General features: G+C 48.0%; 1 protein-coding gene across 3 annotated transcripts in view; it reads left to right on the plus strand.

Annotated features, from left to right (window-relative positions):
- The first annotated feature begins 360 nt into the window (after positions 1-360).
- The window catches only part of LOC114783715 (zinc finger protein 609-like), a 45,538-nt gene continuing 26,133 nt past the window's right edge, over positions 361-19,765 (plus strand). For all 3 annotated transcript variants that reach the window (XM_028969229.1, XM_028969227.1, XM_028969230.1), the window contains exon 1: positions 361-1,216. In XM_028969229.1, coding sequence (XP_028825062.1) covers positions 470-1,216 — 747 coding nt within the window. In that variant the 5' untranslated portion in view covers positions 361-469. The remainder of the gene's footprint in view (positions 1,217-19,765) is intronic.

Consider the following 19,765-nt stretch of genomic DNA (forward strand, 5'->3'; position numbering starts at 1 on the left):
TCAAGATAAATTTGAATGTAAGCAGCTTATTTAAATGAAAATCAAAGCTCGTGCTACTTGGTAAAATTCCTCGAAAGTGTCTGGATCACTTGTTTACTTTACTTAGCAGACGCTTTTATCCAAAGCAAGTTACAAGAGGAAGACACCAGCAATTCCCGATCAAATTCTATAGATTTTGAGTTTACAAAACTAAGAGCCATGATAAGAACTTGTCAGTAAAAGAACATGCTCGGAAATATATTTTTATATGAGCAGTAGGCTGAATTTTATCTTGAAATGAAAGCTTTGTGTTGATGTTGAGTGGCTGTTTTAACATGCCGGTTCTCTCTTTTCAGGGCAAAGATGTGGGTAACTGGGAAGGGGAACCCGAGACGACCCTGAGGCAGCTGTAGAGACGCTCCCTCCCCTGCCCCCAGTAGTCTGAGGAGATCAGACACTACTGTGGCACACCTGGGCCGCTGGCACTAAGATGTCCCTAAGCAGTGGCACTGCAGGCGGGAAAGGTGTGGACCCAAATCCGGTGGACACTTACGACAGCGGCGATGAGTGGGACATTGGAGTCGGCAATCTGATCATCGACCTCGACGCAGACCTAGAGAAGGATAAACTTGAGATGTCCGGAGCTAAAGACGGCGGCGCCATGGCGGCTCCTCCCAGTGCTGTGGCCACTTTACCAGACAATATTAAATTTGTTAGCCCCGTCCCCGCCCCCCAAGGCAAAGAAAGCAAATCGAAATCCAAGCGCAACAAAAACTCTAAGGACAATAACAAAGCCTCTGTCACCGACGGGGGTAAGAAGGACCCACAGGGCCGGACCCAGGTGGAGAGCACCGGGCCGGCCACGGGCGCGGCCACCCAGGCCATCGCCGGTTCCGGAAAGGGCACCGAGAAGAGCGGCAAGGCCTCTCGGAACGTGCCCAGCGGAAAGAAGGACAAGGAGAGTGGCTCTGGGAAGAGCAAGAAGGAGAAAAACGAGGGCGTGCCCGTGGCCACCGCTGGGGCCGACAAAGACTCTGGCACCGCAGGGCTGGCTCTGGGCTCGGCCCGCAGCACCCCGTTTGAAGGCGCGCAGGGCGCGGACTTGGCCGTGGCCGAGCAACTTGGGAATATTGCCCTGGAGACCTCTGGGATTGTCCAGCCCTTGTCCATTAAGAGTGAGCCGGAGGAGGTGGAGAACAATGATTGCAGGAACTTGAAGAAGGTTAAGAGTGAAAAGGTTAGCCCCATCGCTTTATTCTTTACTTGGTTTGGGGGTCATGGTAACCGTTGGCGTTTTCCTGAGCTGCCCGGCTATTCGGTGAGTGGAAAACCGGAGTCAGACAGGTGCGCCTGTCTCACGTCCTGCCTGCTTTTCTGGAAGAGCTGTGATGGTTGTGCACTCGAGTCTTTCATGCCACGGTACTTTTCCTCCCCCTCAGCCCAAAAAAAAACGAGAGCGTGACTTTGTTCTGCAAGACCCATAATCCTCCCTGGTGACTGGGGCTCTCGCTCTGTGGAGTGCAAATGCCTTTCCTCATGGCTGTCAGCCATTTTACAGAGAGAAGGGAGGCATTCGCTCACACCGCAGCTCAGGTTCCACCCACCGAAGCAGCCGTGAACCGGTGGGGAGCAAGGGAGAGAGAGTAAAAGGGGAGGGGTTTAAAAAAAAAAAAAAAAAAAAATATCAAGGTGTTCTCAGGAGCTCATTAAAAAAAAAAAGCTTCCTGGCTTTCAGCATGCATTTTGTTTTTCCAGAACGAAACTTTTACCAGTTGTGTGTGCGTCAGCCTGCTCGCTTGTGAGGGCCTGCCTTGTGCTTTTCTGTTGTCTTTGTTATAAAAATGAATGCGACGGGGACCGTTTCTGTGGCACAAACTCCTGGAATGAGCAGCACTTCACTTTTGCCCTTTTAACTTTCTAAAGGGTTTTGGGTGCATTATCTTCTCTATGCAAGAAACGCTTGACCCTATAGAGGTCATCGAAAGTTCAGGGGAATTCGGACATGCCAAATTTCCAAAGAGTAAAAAAAAAAAAAAAAAACTTTCCAGCCTGCTGTGCGCTGGGTTTTGGGCAGTTTCACTACCCACTTTGTAGTAGAACAAGACTTTCCAGATGGTTGCGGAATCACCCGTCCAACATCATAACAGCAGTGTTTAAACTTCTGATATTTGTGATGTGAGTTTTATTGGACTCTCTCACTAACACAACTGCCCATGTGCTGCTGTGCTGGCGTCTTAAATTTGGATAAATATCTCCTGTAGATATTGTCAGTAGACCAAGTTATCTGTTGGACTGGCGTGTGTGTGGCTGATAATAGATGACACTACATTATATCCATCGAATGTGAACTGTGCAGAACTTACAAATGTGGTGAAAGTGGTGTAATGTCTTTGCTTTTGAGAGGAGGTGAAGATTGAGGGATTTTTTTTTTTTTTTTGAGGCGCAGAAAGCCTGTTCCACCATTTTGGAACCCCAGATGAAAACAGCACAGACTGGGATTGCCTTGCCTATAGGGCTGCCAATGCCAGGCAACAATCCATGTTGGGTTTGGTATTCAGCGGAGGTCTGTGCACATTTTATAAACCTGAATTAAATAATGTACTCTTTCCTTGGCTTAAGGTTTGGTCCTAATGGTGTAACCTCAGCCCCTATTGTAGTTACTGCGGTAAACGGCCTCCTGCTCTCACAGCAACAGCTTCACAGCTCATCACGGATGTGCTTTAATTAGGGTCCCTAATGCTGACGTCAGGTTCTCACCCCATTTTTGCTGATTGCGTGTAGTGCAATCAACAGAGTGAAGCTTTGGCCAGATCAGATAGTCGTAATGAAATGGACGTGGTAACACGATTACCGTGGGCTATTCGCAGCCATTACCTACACTGCCAAATGTGCACTGCCTGCTTCTACCGAGCCTCTGTGGACAGAAGAGAGGTGACAATCAAGGCTGTTAGAGGTTGAGGAGCCATCTTGTTGAACCGGTACTGTCGTGGCCTTAGGTCAGAGATGAAGGAAATCTAGGTGGCCGGGCTGGTGTCCTGTAGTGGAACGCCCGCCATGCACTTTTTTTAGAATGCGTCTTTGTCTCTGTGTGGCGGAGGGCATCTACGATTTACATTTCAAAATGTGGAGGTGTGTAGCACTTTCGCACAGTTTAACACCACGTGTGTGCTGGCCTGCTCTCCATTCAAAGATCTGTTTTTTTTTTTTTTTGTGCTCTGCTTTTGTGCCGTGTGCAGTGGGGGAGGGGAGCCTGGAAAGCGTTGCTTGTCCCAGTGCTCTTAACACCCTCTCAGCCCATGTGTACTGGCCAAAGACATTTCTCGGGTTCCATTAATGCAAAGTCTGATGCAGCCTGAATGTAATATAAATCTCCGATAATGTCACTGCTATGTTGCGTTTTGGCTGTAAGGATCACAGTTTAGTGAAAATACTAGTGCCCCACATATGTTCAGTCTTTTTAAATATGTAGTATTTCAGACTACCTAAAGTGAAATTATTATCACTGACATCAAATAAAATGGGTTCTTCAGTAGATAAAAAGTAAAAACTATAACCCAACCTTCTCTCTCTCTCTCTCTCTGGAATTAGTTCTTGGTTTTTTTTAGCACAGTCAGCGTTCCATATTTCTTTCAGGAAAGTAAATGAATAAATGCCCTGAGCTGCTCCCGCACGGTCAGGATCTGCCTCTGGAATGCTGGATCTCAGGCAGGTCAGGAAATCCAGGGACAAAAGAGAGAAATTTCCAGATGCCGTGGGGGGACGGGGTCCAAGAGCCTGGGGTTACTCGCTGAGCATCTCTTTCTCTCTTTTTTTTTTTTGCAGCACAATGCTTTTTGTTCCCCCGGCTTTTAAAAGCTCAGCTTGTCTTGACTCCATTTCCCCTCCTCCCAGCGTGTTCTCATATGGAAATGAGCCGGGCCTGAGTGACAGACTTAAGCAGCGGGGAGCTGAGCTGGTGTCTGTTTACTCAGCCCCCCACCCCGCCTTCCCTTTCCCTCGCACCTGACCCTCCCCAGAACCACTCACACACGTTCTCTCACGCTCAGAGCAGGTGCACCCCGGCGCGCCGAGTCGTCTTAACAGCACCGAGATGGCGAAGGCAGTTTGCCGTCACGCCGCTTGGCCTGTGAGGGCCTAATGACAGCTGGCTGCGAGATGACGAATGCTGGTCCCACGGTGGCAGGCAGGCGGCCACCCGGCCCTGACCTTCAGCCACACTACCTGACTTTGAATTAGAAAAAAAAAACATTTTTAAATCATAACTGGGATTTTTTTATGTTTGGGTGAGCAGAATTCCGCTTTTCTCCTCCTCCTCCGCGAGCCGTCGGCCCGACTAAATGAGGTGGGCTGCGTGTGAAATATGAGCGCGCTGTAAATGTACTGTATCTCGCTTGTTTCCCCGCTGGTGATAACTCCTGCTGAAATAAAAGCCGGAGTCGGATTCGGGCGTGCCTGCTCAGCGGTCTTCAGGGAGCCCTTGAAATGCGACTCGGCTCTTTAAACCGCAGCGTTTCTTCTCAGCCAAACGCTAAATGAACATTTGCCGCTATTTTCCCCAAGCGCTTTACATTTACCCTGCATTATAGGACAGGTCCGAATAATTACAATTATTCTTAACAAAGCTAACTAATGACCTTGAGACCTTTAGGACCTTCTCACGACTGCTGACGGTTTCCCCTGAGGAGAACTGGAGAAGCCCGCACCTTGTAATTGTTCCGCCGGGATGTTTTTTTATTTTATTTTATTATTTAATATATTTTTTTATATAAAGAGGCAGAAGTGACTCCTGCCGAGAATGAACTGGCTGTCAATTATCCCCATCTGCGCCTCGGGGCCGCCCCGGCAGCAGCTATCTGCCGGCGCGCCGTGCTGGTGAGGGGCAGAGATGACACGCTGTGATGGATTGCAGGCCTTGGCTGGAGATTGGCTCACTGATACAGAGAGAGGGGCTCAGACACACATCATTATGCTCAAAAACGGGGTGTAGCGCCGCGGCTGCCAGCGCAGAGACAGGTGTAGTTACGCCGAAGGAGGCGGCTCGGCGAGGGCCTCATTATCTCCGCTCCCTCAGGTTTAATCGGTGTGTGTGTGTGTGTTTTTTTACCACACAAACAGCAGCTCTCGGCTTGCCTCATTATGTGCAGAAGCGTCTTAATACCAAACCAGTCTCAGCCAAGAGTCCCTGCTCGATAGTCGTCTTCCACGAATCCTCTTCTAGACACTCCCAGGATGTGTGAAGGCATTAAATGGGCTGGTTCAACGTGACCACAGCAGGTCAAATTCACAGCGGTCAGGTGGCCGTGGAACAGAGACAACACCTCGGAGAGTTAGGGCCCTTTATTTGAAGAATTTTCAAAGAACAGTTGCAAAGCTGTGGCTCCGCTACCTTGCCAGGCAATACAACAGATAGAATTTCACGTCTACGGGAGCGCCACCCATCACGCTTTTCCAAATTCAATATAACGCCGTCATGAAATGGATTTGCTCTGAGTTGTGGTGCTTTTTGTTGGTGAATTGAACTAAAGTAAATCATGTCGTCTCACTACCATTTTTATTAGGGGCACGAAGGTACCGGAATCCCACGTTGCGGTCTGTACCTCGGGGTTTGGATCACGGTTTCGGTTTGTTTTCAGTACGCCTTGTGTGTAAAGTTAACAAGTTTTATTTTCTTGTGCCACTTGTGAGATTTTACTTTAATTCTGTCCCAGTTGGACTGGGCGTCTCGAGACGAGCTCCGCTTGCGTTTTACTTTCGCTTTTGAAGAGAACAGCAGGGAACGTGTGACCTCTGCATTGTTTCATGTCATTATAGTGTCATTCAGGCAGACAAAGTAAGGATGAAACATGGCGTATGGACCCCAACGGTTACACGTCATTCTACTGCTAGCATGTTAAACCGCCCCATGAGTCCAATCATTTCTGGACTAGAATCCTGCGGTATAGAAGGCCGTATTCTGTAAATGTGTTGGACTGTGCAGGGAGGACTTAGTTTGAGTACTGTTGCTACCCCTAGTAGCCTAGTGGGTAACACACTCGCCTATGAACCAGAAGACCCGGGTTCGAATCCCACTTACTACCATTGTGTCCCTGAGCAAGACACTTAACCCTAAGTTGCTCCCTGTAATAAGGGTGTCTGGATAAATGCTGTAAATGTAAATGTATATTTTTATTTATAGTATTAGCAACCACATATGCAATTACGTTTATTTGAATTGGGACATTTTAAAATTTCCCTACGCACGTCCACACATCACCTTTTAAGTATTGTGTTTATTAGGGGGCGGGATCACTGCTGAGCGCTTACTCATCTGCAGTCCTCTGGATGCCCTATCAAGATGTAATACTTCACCTCTTGACACTGTACGGAGTTCATATGTTAAACCAACTAAAGAGAGCAACGGCTCCACCCGAACTCCCGCCCCGGTCCCCCGGCTCCCCCCGACTGCCGCTATTATGTTACTCTGCATTCCTTAAGCAAGTGCTGTGGTTTGTTGGGGCTTTAGAGGACGGTGGGGGTGGCAGCGGGACAAACAAAACACAATGTCCCTCCAGCCACCTCCCTCTGCCTGTGCCTCTGCACCGGTGGGGCTGGAGGTGTGAGAGCGGCCGCCTCTGTCCTCCCCTCCCCCTCGCTCTGGCTGGTTTAGGGTTTCTGGATCCCACGGCAGGATCTGGTGGAGGGGAGGGCTTGGTCCCTTATTCCCTCCCCCACAGAAACCCCACACGGCCCAACTGGAATTCCAGTTGAATAGCCTGGTTTTCAATCCAAATCCACCTTTATCTCGGACACTTCTCTCTTCTTTTCTCCCCCACCCATCCTTCCCTTCCTACTGAAGCAGCAGCGGTTGCTATTTTCAATTTTTCTCCCTCGTTCAGCAGTTGTCTGGATTCCCTCTCGAGCAGGAGCTTCGGTGTTCAGAGGTCAGAGCGAGTGGTCGTTCCCAATCTGCTGCAGACATAGCAGCAGAGGTCAAATAATGCCCCAGTCTCTCTCTCTCTCTCTCACACACACACACACACACACACACACACACAGCCTACATTTTAATACAGGAATTTTCCTCCTCTTTTAGCCTAAGTCTGATTGCTTTTGAGCCTTCTTCATGCAGCAGGAAGGATAAAAGCCAACCGGCTCGGCGTATCTGGCCCTGAATGGCAGCGATGTTATTCCTTTCATGCCGGGGCAAAAAGAACGCTGTGACGTCTCCCATTTGTCATGTTGTGTGCTGTTGTGTGAGAGTGGCTCCTGCCCGCAGATTATAAACCGGCACTGCCGCGCTCTCCAAGAGTAAACAACAGGCCATTGTGGCTGCTGAGTTGGACGGCCTCTGAATGGGAGCTATTTAAGTGCGTGCAGTTTTTGTAGTTAAGTGTTTGTGACTTCCTTTTGAAACGAGCGGGTGGGTAATTGAAAACATGGATGGAAAAATGGTGGCCCTTGCCAAGTTTGGGTTTGTGATGGTGGCTGCACTCAAGAGTTTGATTGTGCGAGAGGGAAAAGGTTGTGATCCCTGCAGAATAATGTGGATTTCTCAATGAATTAGGCCTGCATAGTAAATCACACATTAATGCAAATAGTCAATTTGACTCTTGGAGCATGTTAATTAAAATGTTAATAGTTTTTGCACTACATATTGTTCTACACTACACGGTGGCTAGCATTTTTGTTGGAGCATGAAAGGTACCCTAATTTGATTCCAGTTGTAAATAAATTCACACACACATTCCACATATATCTTTATTGAACGCTGGTTCTGAACACTGTGGTGCGGTTACCAGCAGCAGAATGAGGACCAGCCCACGGTGGGATGCCACATCAAGGCACACGTCTGCACTGAAACATGGGAAAATCCTCCCCAAACCACAAAGTACTTTCAAAAAGAGTTCAGATTGGCTCTTCATTTTTGGCTAAATAAGTCTTAATTAAATCCTGCTCAAAACATCCACTGAGTTTCAGTAGCAAAATTGTTCTGCAAATGTAGTCAAGTTAAACATCAATAAGAGACAGACATGAGTCTCATATTAAATTGGCATTAATCCTTTGTCGTAACCTAGTCGAAAGTCAATCAAACGTAAATCAATCCAGGATCTTGGCTGGTATGGCGATCGGGATTTTAGACGGCATCCTTGCGGACTGTAGCATGTACTCTGCTCAGTTCTCGCTCCGATTATGGGACCGGCTCGTTTGCGCTCGCTTCGCTATTAGTATTTAAATCCAGTCGCAACTCAGACACGCCGGATAATTTAGTAGCTTAATGACCGCAAACGTCTTTCAACAGCTGCACGCGGCGCCGCCGCTGTCTGTCGCTGATTAAACACGTCGACTGGAGATACTCGACAGCCGGGCACGACAAATGTCGGCCTCCCGATGCCGCGTGCCGAGGAGTGGAAACACGAATCGCCTTGTTCGTCTGTTGTTGTACGGTCCACATCTCTGGTCTCTGAGTCATTCTGGCTTGACGCGAGTGTTTGGTTTACTGGTTTTACTGCCCACTACGTCCGTACAAACGCTCAGTCAGCTATTACCTACATCGACCCCTACGAACCTGGACTAAGTTTTGTTTTCGTGTCGGGAAAATCTGTCTAAAACATCCCCTTAGCACCCAGTATGGTTCAGATTCTTGTGCTGGAAATCCCCACCCCGCCCTTCTGTCCGTGTATAACAATTGCCTTTTCAGAACACGCACACCCCGCCTTTTTACCTGGCTTCACACCACCAGAGCGTTGAGATCAGCAGAGTTATTAATGTACTCTGCCTGGAGGCGTGTGTGTCCTGCCATTAAAAAGCTGATTACGGTTGTGCAAACGTTCACTACAAGTAGGGTTTGGTTCATCTCATCGCGTTCTGAATGGAGCAATGATCACCGGAGGGGCGTAAACTCTGCCTCGCCGTCATGCCAGGAATGACGTTTCTTGTATTTATTTGGGAGGAGACTTTGTTGGATTCCGAATGATTTTTTTTAAAAATGAAAAACTATATTCTTTTTTTTTTTTATCATCAGGCATGCTAAGCAAACAGATGTCAGCTCCTGGTTGCCATAACAGACAATATGGCTGGAGCCGCCTTCAGTATGTTTGCAGTAATTAAGGTATAATTAGTCCTCGACCTCAGTATATTGTTCTGCCGGCGTCTCGTGTGACTTGGAGATCCAGTGTTTACGTAGACCGGTGGGTCTGAAATGCGATCTGCCTTGAACATGCGTGCTGCTTTCTCCCAGGCTGGATTTTTAACTTTCCACCCTTTTATCACCTTTTATTCAAATTTCATTTTAGTCAACACGTAATAAAAAAAAACTAGAAAATCCACTAAGTTTCAGTAGCAATAAAGAGAATTGTTTATAAGTACTCTGCCTTTTTTACGTAGCTTTTTTTTTTATTCAATTACTATCCAATTCCTGAACTGTAATTTGCTGATATTCCATTTGGATTGCTAATGGCATCCTTGTTCCTTATTCATGAGGGCTGTGTTTAACCTGGCCAGGGCTCCCTTCCTGCAGGAGTACGACGCGCTCGCCTCACCCACTGACAGGAAAAGGATTTGTGTGGTTTGGAGATGTTATTAGGTCCGTGTCAGTGTGCCGGGCGGCGTCCGAAGAGGAGAGGAGTGGCTGTGTCTGGACGCGATGAAAAGGGGAAAACGCTTGTGCTCTTAATTATTTTTTTTTTTTAGTCTGTGTGCTGCAGCCGCGGCCCCCGCTGCTGAGTTGCACTTCTAAAGTGTAAAGTATAAAGTGAAGTGATTGTCACATGTGATACACAGCAGCACACGGTGCACACAGTAAAATTTGTCCTCTGCATTTATCCCATCACCCCACCCATCAGCCATGACAGGCGCCCGGGGAGCAGTTGCTCAGTTGATTATAAGTTGCTGCTAATAAAGCCACCCCCCTGGCCTTTCCTGCTGGATTTCTCTCCCATCTGCATGATCGATCGAACTATCTATCTGATACAGATATTGACACAACACAACGACATGACATGGATTTTGTGTGGATTTACCGGGGCTTGTTGAGGAAAAGGTGCGATTGATTTAAGACTATGCCTCGACGTTGCCAATTAGTTTTACCGCTTTGCAGGTAGGTGGCGGCCATTTCCTCATTAAGGATATGTAATCTCTCGTGAAGAGCGCGGCTAAGTCTGCATCAATGCACCGCATTTACTGCGACCATATATGAGGTACAGCCGGCACAGACCCAGTGAAACCCCGTTTAATAACGCAAAGATGCCACACTGATCAAGGATGCCCTGTGTGCATGGAAGTCATACACCAGGACGCTTTTGAGCGGTTTTACAGTTACGTGTTGAATTGTTCCACCGCTGCAAATCGGAGTATTAAGAGAATTTTCTGACTATACAGTGCGCCACAATCCTCTTTCTGCTGCTTGATCTTGTGCTTAAGTTGATAATGTGCTTAGACGCTCTGTATTATATGGGCTCACCATGGATAAGGTGAGGAGAAGAGGACTAAACTGGCCAGACGAAGGATGCAGCGGGTTTCAAACCAGTTTTGACCAATAGACTTTTGCATAGTCTAACCAGTTTTAATCAATTAATCATATGTCATAATAATAATATTTATGAATCACAAACAAACCAAAACAATTAATGAATTTATAAACACGTACGTGACCATAGCAAATGACACAATACAGTTTATTTAGTGTGTAAGGAATTTGGTGGTGCTTCTGTAATAATTTGATATGTTCGGTTAGAATTGATTTACAGACCAAAGCATTGTGGTTTGGCCAATGAGCTAGGACCAAAACCTAGAGACACGCTCTCCTTCCCCGTTTGTGTGAGGAGGTGATGCGACTGGGCTTGGTGACCTGCGGAATAATATTCAGCAAATTCCTGTATGTTTGGAAATGTTTTTAATGCCTGGAACCGTCTCCACAGTAAACGTTTTATTCCCCCACCCCCAACGTCCGGCGGTCAGCTCGGCCTACTGAGTGCTGTTCCTGGCTCACGCCTCGCCTCTCTGCACAAGTGGAGAGCCGCACTTGGCTATTGTCTGCAGCCCAGCTCTGTTACATACGAAATGAAAGTTTAAGAGGCCAATTCAGAGCTCTCGGGAGCATAGCTTTTTTTTTTTATTTGCTCCTTCAGAGGTGACTAAGGAACTGGAAGTTTTTTTTTTTTTTTCCCCCATATTCCCAAGTACACTGCATATTTACAGCCATTTTCCTTTTATGGAGCTGTGTTTTTGTAATATTAATCTCCAGCAACATCAGACTCCATTAATCTCAACACACTTTCATTCAGAGTGCAGGTTACCAAACTAACAAATGTGTATAATGGCTCGCCGTCAATTTATTACTACACTTACCTGGTGTATTAATTGGTGAACCTGGTGATGGTTGTCTTGGTCATTCCTTCTTTGTAAATGCCACTCGCATGCCATTTTCTGTTTGCTTAGTCTAATTCAGAACGGAACGTGGGATTTCTGACTTGATTTGGAGATGAATGAACTGGAATGACCAGAGCGTAAACAAGGCCGTTTGTAAGCAGTGGTTTTAGTAGCGAGTAATCAGCTGACCCTCAAAGACCCCATTCATGCAAATCCTCCTGCAGCCATTGTGTTTCCTGAACAAGGCACTTAACCCTTTGTTGCTCCAGGGAGCCCGACCCTGTAATTATCCCCCTGAATGGGTGGGAGTCATATGGACGAATGTGAATGGCCCCGGTCTGGATTACTTTTAATCAGAGAGAAACTTCCCCCCCAATAAGCAGAATAGTGTAAAATTGTGTTAATTTTTCTATATTTTTAATACCTTTTTAATTCTTCACTGAAAGCACCACCAGGCATACGCAGTCACCTTCCAATGATGAGTTTGTGCCATTAGCCACCCAGGCGGTTGTGAAAATGACAATGCATGTATCCCTCCTGTACCTGCCGCCTCCACTTGACGGAAGCATTTGTGCCGTGTGCGAAGCCTCTGGGGATTTAGACGGAGGAGCGAAACAGAAATCGTGTCCCGTTTTCTTTTTTTTTTTTTTTTTGCACTCAGGCTTGTCCTCTGAGGCTTTGTCGATCCCTCCCACAGCAGATGTGCAGTAGATGTCATATTTTTGGCGTTCCCAGCGGTGAACGTGGGACGCCCCGGAAGACCACACTTCAGAGTCACCCGGCCTGGCGCGCTGAAAGTTGGGTTTCTGTTTACTGGGGGTACGATTGCTTCGTACTTGTAGATGAATCCCCTGGGGGGGGGGGTCTTCAGGGGCCAGCGGTGACGTATGGCCGATGGAGGTGCCGGTTGTAAGTAGTGAAATGTAACACGTGCTGAACACGCCGCAGGATCAGAGAGGAATGCCTGTGGATGGGGGGGAGGGGGCAGAACATGTCTGCTCGGCCTGTTGAAGCGATCACAGAGCTGGGAAAACAAAGCGTATTCATGCCTGGCGCTCCCCTCCTCCCTCGCTTTCTCAGTCCCTCTCTCTTTCTTCCTTTTTTTTTTCTTTTTTTTTTTTTAACCAGTCCCTCTCTCTCTCTCGCTCCTCTTTCTCCCTCTCAGCCCTGGGTTGCCGTGCAGCGAGAGAGGGGGAGGGGAGGAGAAAATGAGAGAGAGGCTCGCACTGCTAATTCCGCTCGTGAAAGAGCTGTGCAGTTTAGAGCAGCTGTCTTCCATTGTCAGCCAGCAAATTTGCAGCGCGCCTCGTTTGGCGTCTCAGTGCCCGGGTAGCCAGAGAGGAGAAGGGCCCGGGGGGGGGCGAAGCAAGAGGAAGAAGCACCCCTGGAGGAGGAGGAGGAGTGAGAGGAGGCTCGGATCTGAGGCTAGAGCAGAGTCAGTTGCTGAGTTGGTGAATCTAAAGGAACATCTTTAAAAATGTTGATGGAAACGTTGTTTTTTTTCCTGGTGGTGTCGAAGCGAATGTGTCTCTCTCTGCCATTAACTGTTAAATATTTAACGCGTTAAAGAAATTTCACACTGCTAAGTTTTGCTTTGTTCTTGTGTGGCTCTGACCTGTGACACAATCTTAACCAGACATAAAATCCCCACATAGAGATGGAGACACAGTCCATCAAGTTTTTAGGGATGATGCATGTTTTTTTTTTTAATGCACACTTGCCTTTTCGGTTGGTTGAGGCTTTGAGGTTGAGCGTGATTGATCAATCAAATAATTACAAGGTAGTCACACAAAACTTCCACTTTCTCCATTCTGGAGTCTGGTGTTAGATCGACTTGGGGTTCCTTGATCGTCGGCGTGTTTTTTTTTTTTGGTTTTCTACAAAACAATTTTCTATTGTTTGTGGCTGAGTGTGAAGTCTCTCTCTGTTGTGTACGTCTTCTTGACCCTCCTCTTTTTGTCCTTTTTTTTTTTTCCTTTCAGAAGTGCAGTATTTGGTCTTTTGGACTTTACTGTCTGGGTATTTTAAGCCCTGCTGGTCCCCTGCCACAGGCACACCAGTCACATCCTATCGGCGGCACTAAAGAGCCTTGTTGTGTTTTCCCTTTTTGTGAAGAAGTTAAACTCTGAGGATAGAGCGAGGGAGACCGTGTGTGTTTGTGCGCCTGCACACACACAGACCACAGAGTTCTAGTCTGTCGACACATGACCCCTGACCCCTACAGTTACCATTAGGTGTTAAACCAAACCAAACAGGAGGCTGCTGCCACATGGACTAATGAGCAGTTTCTCTTCTGATGTGGTTTTTGCTTTTTGGGGGTTTTGGTGCATCTAATTGTTAAATTATTACATTTTTTTCCATGTGTTTGTATGTATGAATATGTATGTGTGTGTGTGTGTATATATGTATATGTGTGTTGTCACTAGCCCACAGTTCTTGAATGGCCTGAGTCTACCCTCCCCCACCCACATGTTCGCTCCACCATTGTGTGTAAACAGGGCCATGTTGGCCGAGGTCAAGGCTGAAGAAACACAATGGTTTATTCATTTTTTTCCCCTCAGCCTACCGGTTTGTCCGGCCTGTGCAGCCTAGGGTTGGAGCACTAGTCAGGGTGTCGAGCAGAAGGCTAGCCAGCATGCCTATGTTCCCACCATGAGCGAGAGGGAGAAGCACTAGTGCAATCGCCGCCGTGAAACACAATTCTGTTTCGTGCAAAACATGTGCAAATAGCTTTTGTTTCTCTTCTTGATTTAAAGTGTGTGTGTTATTTTTTTCTGAATGTACATTTCCCAAGTTCCCCTTCTTTTCCTGTTATATAATCTGATGCGTCTCTCCCTCTCCCTCCCTTCTCTGCTCATTACTGACATAATGACTTGTCGCTCGTCTCCGTAATTGCTGTACCAGAGTTGAGTTGGCAAAGGGGGTCGGCGGAAGGGTGGACAGGTACGCGGGCAGGTTAACTGCGTCTTTCACTGGCTTTTGTGGTTTGAGTTAAAACCGGCGTTGAGAGGGTTGACGACACCGCAGAGATTCCTGTAATGAGAATAAAGGCGGGGTGGAGAAGCGCAGCTGCCAGAGCGCTTCGACTTGAGCTATAAAGAAACGCACTAACCCCCATTCTCCATTCCTAAACTGGTCTTTGTGTCGTGGTGCACCCATGTGCACTGTCCACCCCCTCTTCTGCTGAGAGGTTCATGGAGGTGAGGAAACGTTTGTCTGGAAACATCACCCACAACAAGGATTCCAAGTGTTTTTTTTTCACCCCTTCCAAAAGTTTCAGCACTTTCCAGTCACGTTAGCATTTAGCATGCGCTGACTGTGAACTTTTTCAAATCTGCCAGTGCTAGTGTTTTTAAGGAAACACAATTGGTGTGCTTAAGCATTTTAAGACACGAGTGCATTGGGAAGGGGTTGCCTACTGCCCATGTCCTCTACAACGTCTTAATTTAGTTATTTGCGGTCCTGTGTTTACTGGTAACATGTGGCAACCATTGGTTACACGTGTCAGAGTAGCGCTGGCCAGTCCTGTAGCTAGAAAGAAAAGGGCTTGGTGAGCTGCCTGGGATGGTGGTTGCTGGTACAAATTTGCAGAAGATTGGAATCGTAGTTTCCCACGTAAATGTCTGTCAGCTTGTAGCAGATTTAGTTTTGTTTTGGTGGGGGGAAAAAAAGAATATCTGCGTTCTGCAAATTCACAAGCTCCATTTCCATATCTCCGTTTTGAATGGCCATAGTTCAATGGCAGTTTTTCAGTCGAATACAACGTTGTGTAAATTAAACATATTTGTTATTAATTTGCAAATTTGCCTCAAAACATCATATTTGGTCGAAGTTACATAATTTGTCAGGAATCCTTGCTTTACCTTTGTTTTTAATCATCCTTGCCGCAGATCACCAGAGTGTACCTAATTGTCCATAGAATTTTCCTGGTATGCGTCCTTGTCCCACGTTTCCCATGGACATTTAACATTCTGAATGCTGTGGTTTTGATGCTCATGTAAAAAGATACGCACATACGGTTACGATTGCGTAAAAACATCACACACATTCACAGACAGTAACTCAACCGTTTGGTGAAAAGATATTTATTTAAAATGGTGCTAGTGATAAGTGCAGCTCTCTACCCTGAAAGGGCACACAGCTGGCACACAGCAATATTTGCCCTACTTGTTTGAATGTTATTTCATTATTACTGGGATAGTGCTTCCTGGAGTGTGGGGGAAGTGTGCTCCCATTCCAGGATTGTTTTATGACGTGGCTGCACCCTCACAATATCCACTCTCCGTTTTGAACAGGTAGCAATGTATGTCATGATCAGTAGTTGTTCATTATTGCTGTATGAAATGACAAGCGCTTGATTGTAAATGCTTAGAAACCGTGAAATATTACATTATAATGTTGATGCATCCCTGTGCTAATATTGTTTGTGGATTGGTCCAATTAGGGCTGTTATATAATTACGCTCTTATATAATTTTGCGCAAAATGATTCTCAAGATAGAAAAATCCTGGAACGAGTAAAAAAGCTTTTGGATCAGAAGTGTGGAGAGACTGAGAAGTTACCTGCGCCTTTTCTCTGGGTGGCTAAAGGGGGCAGCTGTTGACTTTCATCTTGCTCGCATTAACTCCGCTCAGCCCCATGCGGCAGTGCTGTGAAAATGGTTCCCAGCCCTCGGTTGTAAGAAGTGCTTTTGTGGCCTGTCAGAAGAATTACGACCGTGTCCCCGGGGGCATGCGAGAGTGTGTCTGGAGAATTGGGCAAAATCTTTTAACGAAGCTATCTGCGTCGGTTGTCTCGTGGCAGCCATGCAGGTTAAACGTAATAGTGCGCATCGTTATCGTTTGGCTGGGCGTTTTCTCCTCACTCCCCCCTTTTTAGGAAGTTAATCAAAGTCTGTTTGCATCTGCTATTTAGCATACAGGCCTGTAAAAGGTGTAGACCTGCACATTGCTGAGGTGAGTAAAACCACATTGCTGGTACATTCCAGACACTTGGACATGGTGCTCAAGCCGGAAGGAAAGAAGAGACGTAGAGACTACCATTCTCCCTCCCATTGCCCCCTGTCTCTTATTGGTCTCTCTGTTCAAGCTGATGGTATTTTTTTCTGGACTCCTCCTGGGATGCATAAGTCTTTGAAGCGTTTTTTTTCCCTGACCAATCAGGAGGCAGACAGCACTAGCACTTGTAGTGGTGCTTGTAGTGTTTTGGTGGTTCTCTCTGGGTCAGGTGCAGGGCAGCGTCCCTTCAGCAACCCCCTTCCTTCCCGCTGGAAGTCCTTGTTTTCTGCCAGCGGCTTGTGGAAGTCTCTGCACGCTGGAGTAATCGGTCACATCGGCGTTTATGGCGGCCGGGGTAACAACGAGAATATTTGCAACGTGTGTCAGGCTGACGTGGGCGATGTTCGATTATTAGCACTCTTTTCTTTTTGTCGCACATTCGCCATTCGTCCCTGAGGCAGAATCGGTCCGAAAATACCCCCGTACTCCTGTTCCGTGACGCTAAAGACCCGTGCTTGTTTTAAGTCGCGGCTGTAAAGAGGGCGGAGCAGCGCGGATTTATGAAGTGTTAGTTTAAAGGTCCTCCATGGCCTCCACCCCCCCCCGGACGCCGCTGAGCGGATATGAGGTCCATTAGTGCGGGCGGAGCGGCTCCGTGTGACTCCCCCGGTGTGGAATGTGTCTCTGGTTCAAGGTTTATCTGCACCTGTATGTCACTGTCTCTGATCCGTCAAAGAATGTGGTGCAACTGTCCGCGGTTCTCTGTTTCCTGACAGGCTTGTGTGGGACCTTTTTTTTTTTATATATATGTATATTCATGAGTGTAAAGGCTTTGCTGATCCTTATCAGTCTGGAAGTGCGTGTCTGTTTCTGGTTTCTCTGGTTTGTCTTGCATCGCCCTGTGGTGCAGTAATAGGTGGCAGCAAGAGTTAAACGGAGCTCCATCCCAGAGGACCTGCTGTTCTGTGCGATTAATGTTCCTCACACCCCACATCCACGATCATCTTCACCCTGAACGCCAGACCTCCCTGTAACTCCCCTCGAAAACCTTCTCTCCAGACAGGATTACGGACCAGAAGGAAATGAAAGGGAAAACGCTTAATCCTTTGGGGAGACCCTTGTGTTTTGGGGTGTGCGACTCGGCCAGCACCCTGGACATCGGAATCCGGTTTCCATCCTGCTGGTTAATGCAGCACTGGTCGTATATGTTTTCATTATAAGGGCTGACTGTGTGTGTTGTAGGGGAGGCTTCTGAAGTGAAGAGCAACTGTATCACAACCAGTCGTGAACCGGTTGTAACTATGGTTACCATCAGGACCTGACCTGTATCGGATGAGTAGTTCCCCTCGAACTGCACAAAGGCTTCGTCTTCTTTCCTTCTCGGCCAGAGGTTTAGCCTGCCATGGAGCAGAGCTTCCACGGGCTCTCGTGTCCCTCAGCCCTGGGGGCCATGCTGGGGGACGACCTCAGACCACAGAGCTTCTCAGAAGCCAAGGAGGACAGGGGAAAGTCAGCCTTGCAAATCGCTCGAAACCTCGGGCCACCTCGAGCAGGGAAAAGCGAACGTTCCCACATCTTACACCGTGTGTTTTGGATCGCTCAGGGGAAAGGGGGGGGAGAAGAATACCTCCTGCTCATTTTTTGCATTCTCGCCTTTCATCCGAGTGGAAAGAGGAGCCGCCGCAAGTGTTGTTTTGGATTCCAGCTCGGTCGAAAGCTCCAAAGCTTTTTTCGAGTGTCCGTGTTAGACGGCGGTGCGGTTTTCATCCGTTCTTGGCAAGTGAAACGCGTTGACGTCCTTCTTCATTTGGTTCCTCGCGATTTTCTCTGGCCCCAGCAATGCGTTTAACAGCGTTTAGTGGCGGGGCACGCTAGCTGGAAAAGCGGCCGCCCCGTTTCATCCCCCCCTGATGACAGAATATGTAGCTGTAGATGCAAAAGACTCTGGAGTGCAGCCCGTTTTTCTTTTTTTTTTGGTCGGTCAGATCGATGTGGGACGTGAAACGGCTCTCTCCTTAGTCAACAGTGCAGGTAGGTTCCTCTCAGCCGACTGCTGAATTTGAACAAAGGTTACTTAGCACCGAGCTTGGTGGGTTTTTCTCTCTGGCCGGATTGATTTTGAAGGGCTTGCACAGTCTGCCCTCCAGCCCCTCTTCACAGATTTCAGCCATGAAGGTCTGGTCATCCTGCAGGAGAAGCTGATTTAATTTTCCCCTCGGCCTGCAGCCCCTGCTCGGCGGCCAGTGTGAATGCTGCATTGCTTTTTCTGCTGCTTCTGCTGCCATCTCTCTCTCCCCTGTCCGGGCGGCACGCACCCACTTTCCAGTCCTCTGGGTTCCCAGCTCTGCTCTCCGTCTGAATAAATCATCCTCATCAAAAGGCCAGAGCTGGGTCTCGCTCTGTCTGCTTTGTCCCAGTCCATCGTTAATGGAGAGCAACTGCCACGAGCAACGCTTTCATCAGACATCACTGTGAGTGACAGACGGAGCAGTGTGTGTGTGTGTGTGTGTGTGTGTGTGTGTGTGTGTGCGCTCATGTTCCCTCGCTTCATGGCTTCCTGCAGGAGATGGAAGGAGGGTGAGGGAAAAGAGCAAGATGGCTCCCTGTTTTTCATCTCTGCTCCTCGCTCCTCTGTCTTCCTCTCCGAAAGTCACCCCCGAGGAGAGAGAGAGAGAGAGAGAGAGAGCGAGAGCAGAGCTTGTTTCCTTTTCGAGCTTCAGCTGTCGCCGAAGCCCCGTTTATTTACCCTTCAGCAGATTTATCGCCGCGCCGCGAGTTGGCCCCGCAGTGCTGGTTAATGGTTGTTAAGTTTAACTGCTGCTTGGAAGGTTTTTTTGTGTATTTAATGAGGAGTGGGCAGGCCTGGAAACTCGCGGCCACGGCAGGCCATACGATTACTGACAAACAATTACGATTCCATCAGCTGGCCGGCCTGCATGTGGGAGGAAGTGGACGTGTTTCACTTTGTCCACGCCGCCGCTATGCGCGTCACCATTGTTGTGCCTGTCGCCCCTCTTAAGTGACCCCTGCGTGGCCCGGGAGCCTTCAGACGTCGTGCAGACGCCGCCTAAAGCTGACGTCTCCTCCGCTCCTGTGAGGAGCGTGGTGGATGTTGTCAGCGAGGTGGGAAATAGGAGCCAGGGAATTTGGTCTTTTGACACGCGGTGACCTTTTGCTCCAGAAAAAGACAGATCAAAGTGCTGAAGCCTGCTCGGGATTAGACACCCCCCGCCCGGTCCCCTTCCTCCAGCCTGAGCTCCAAAGGCCTGTAATCTACCGGCCACCTCCTCCGCAGCTAGAATGCAGCTGCAGGGTCTCATTTCCTTTTGTCTGCCTGTCGCACACATTGATCCCCGGGCTCGAAGCAAAGAGGCCAAACCTGGGGATAAACAGGTCACCGCTGGTCTTCATAAGCAGCAGCGTTGTGGAGGGACATTTACTAG

This window comes from Denticeps clupeoides, unplaced genomic scaffold, assembly GCF_900700375.1.
Source record: "Denticeps clupeoides unplaced genomic scaffold, fDenClu1.1, whole genome shotgun sequence".
In the NCBI taxonomy this organism is placed as follows: domain Eukaryota; kingdom Metazoa; phylum Chordata; class Actinopteri; order Clupeiformes; family Denticipitidae; genus Denticeps; species Denticeps clupeoides.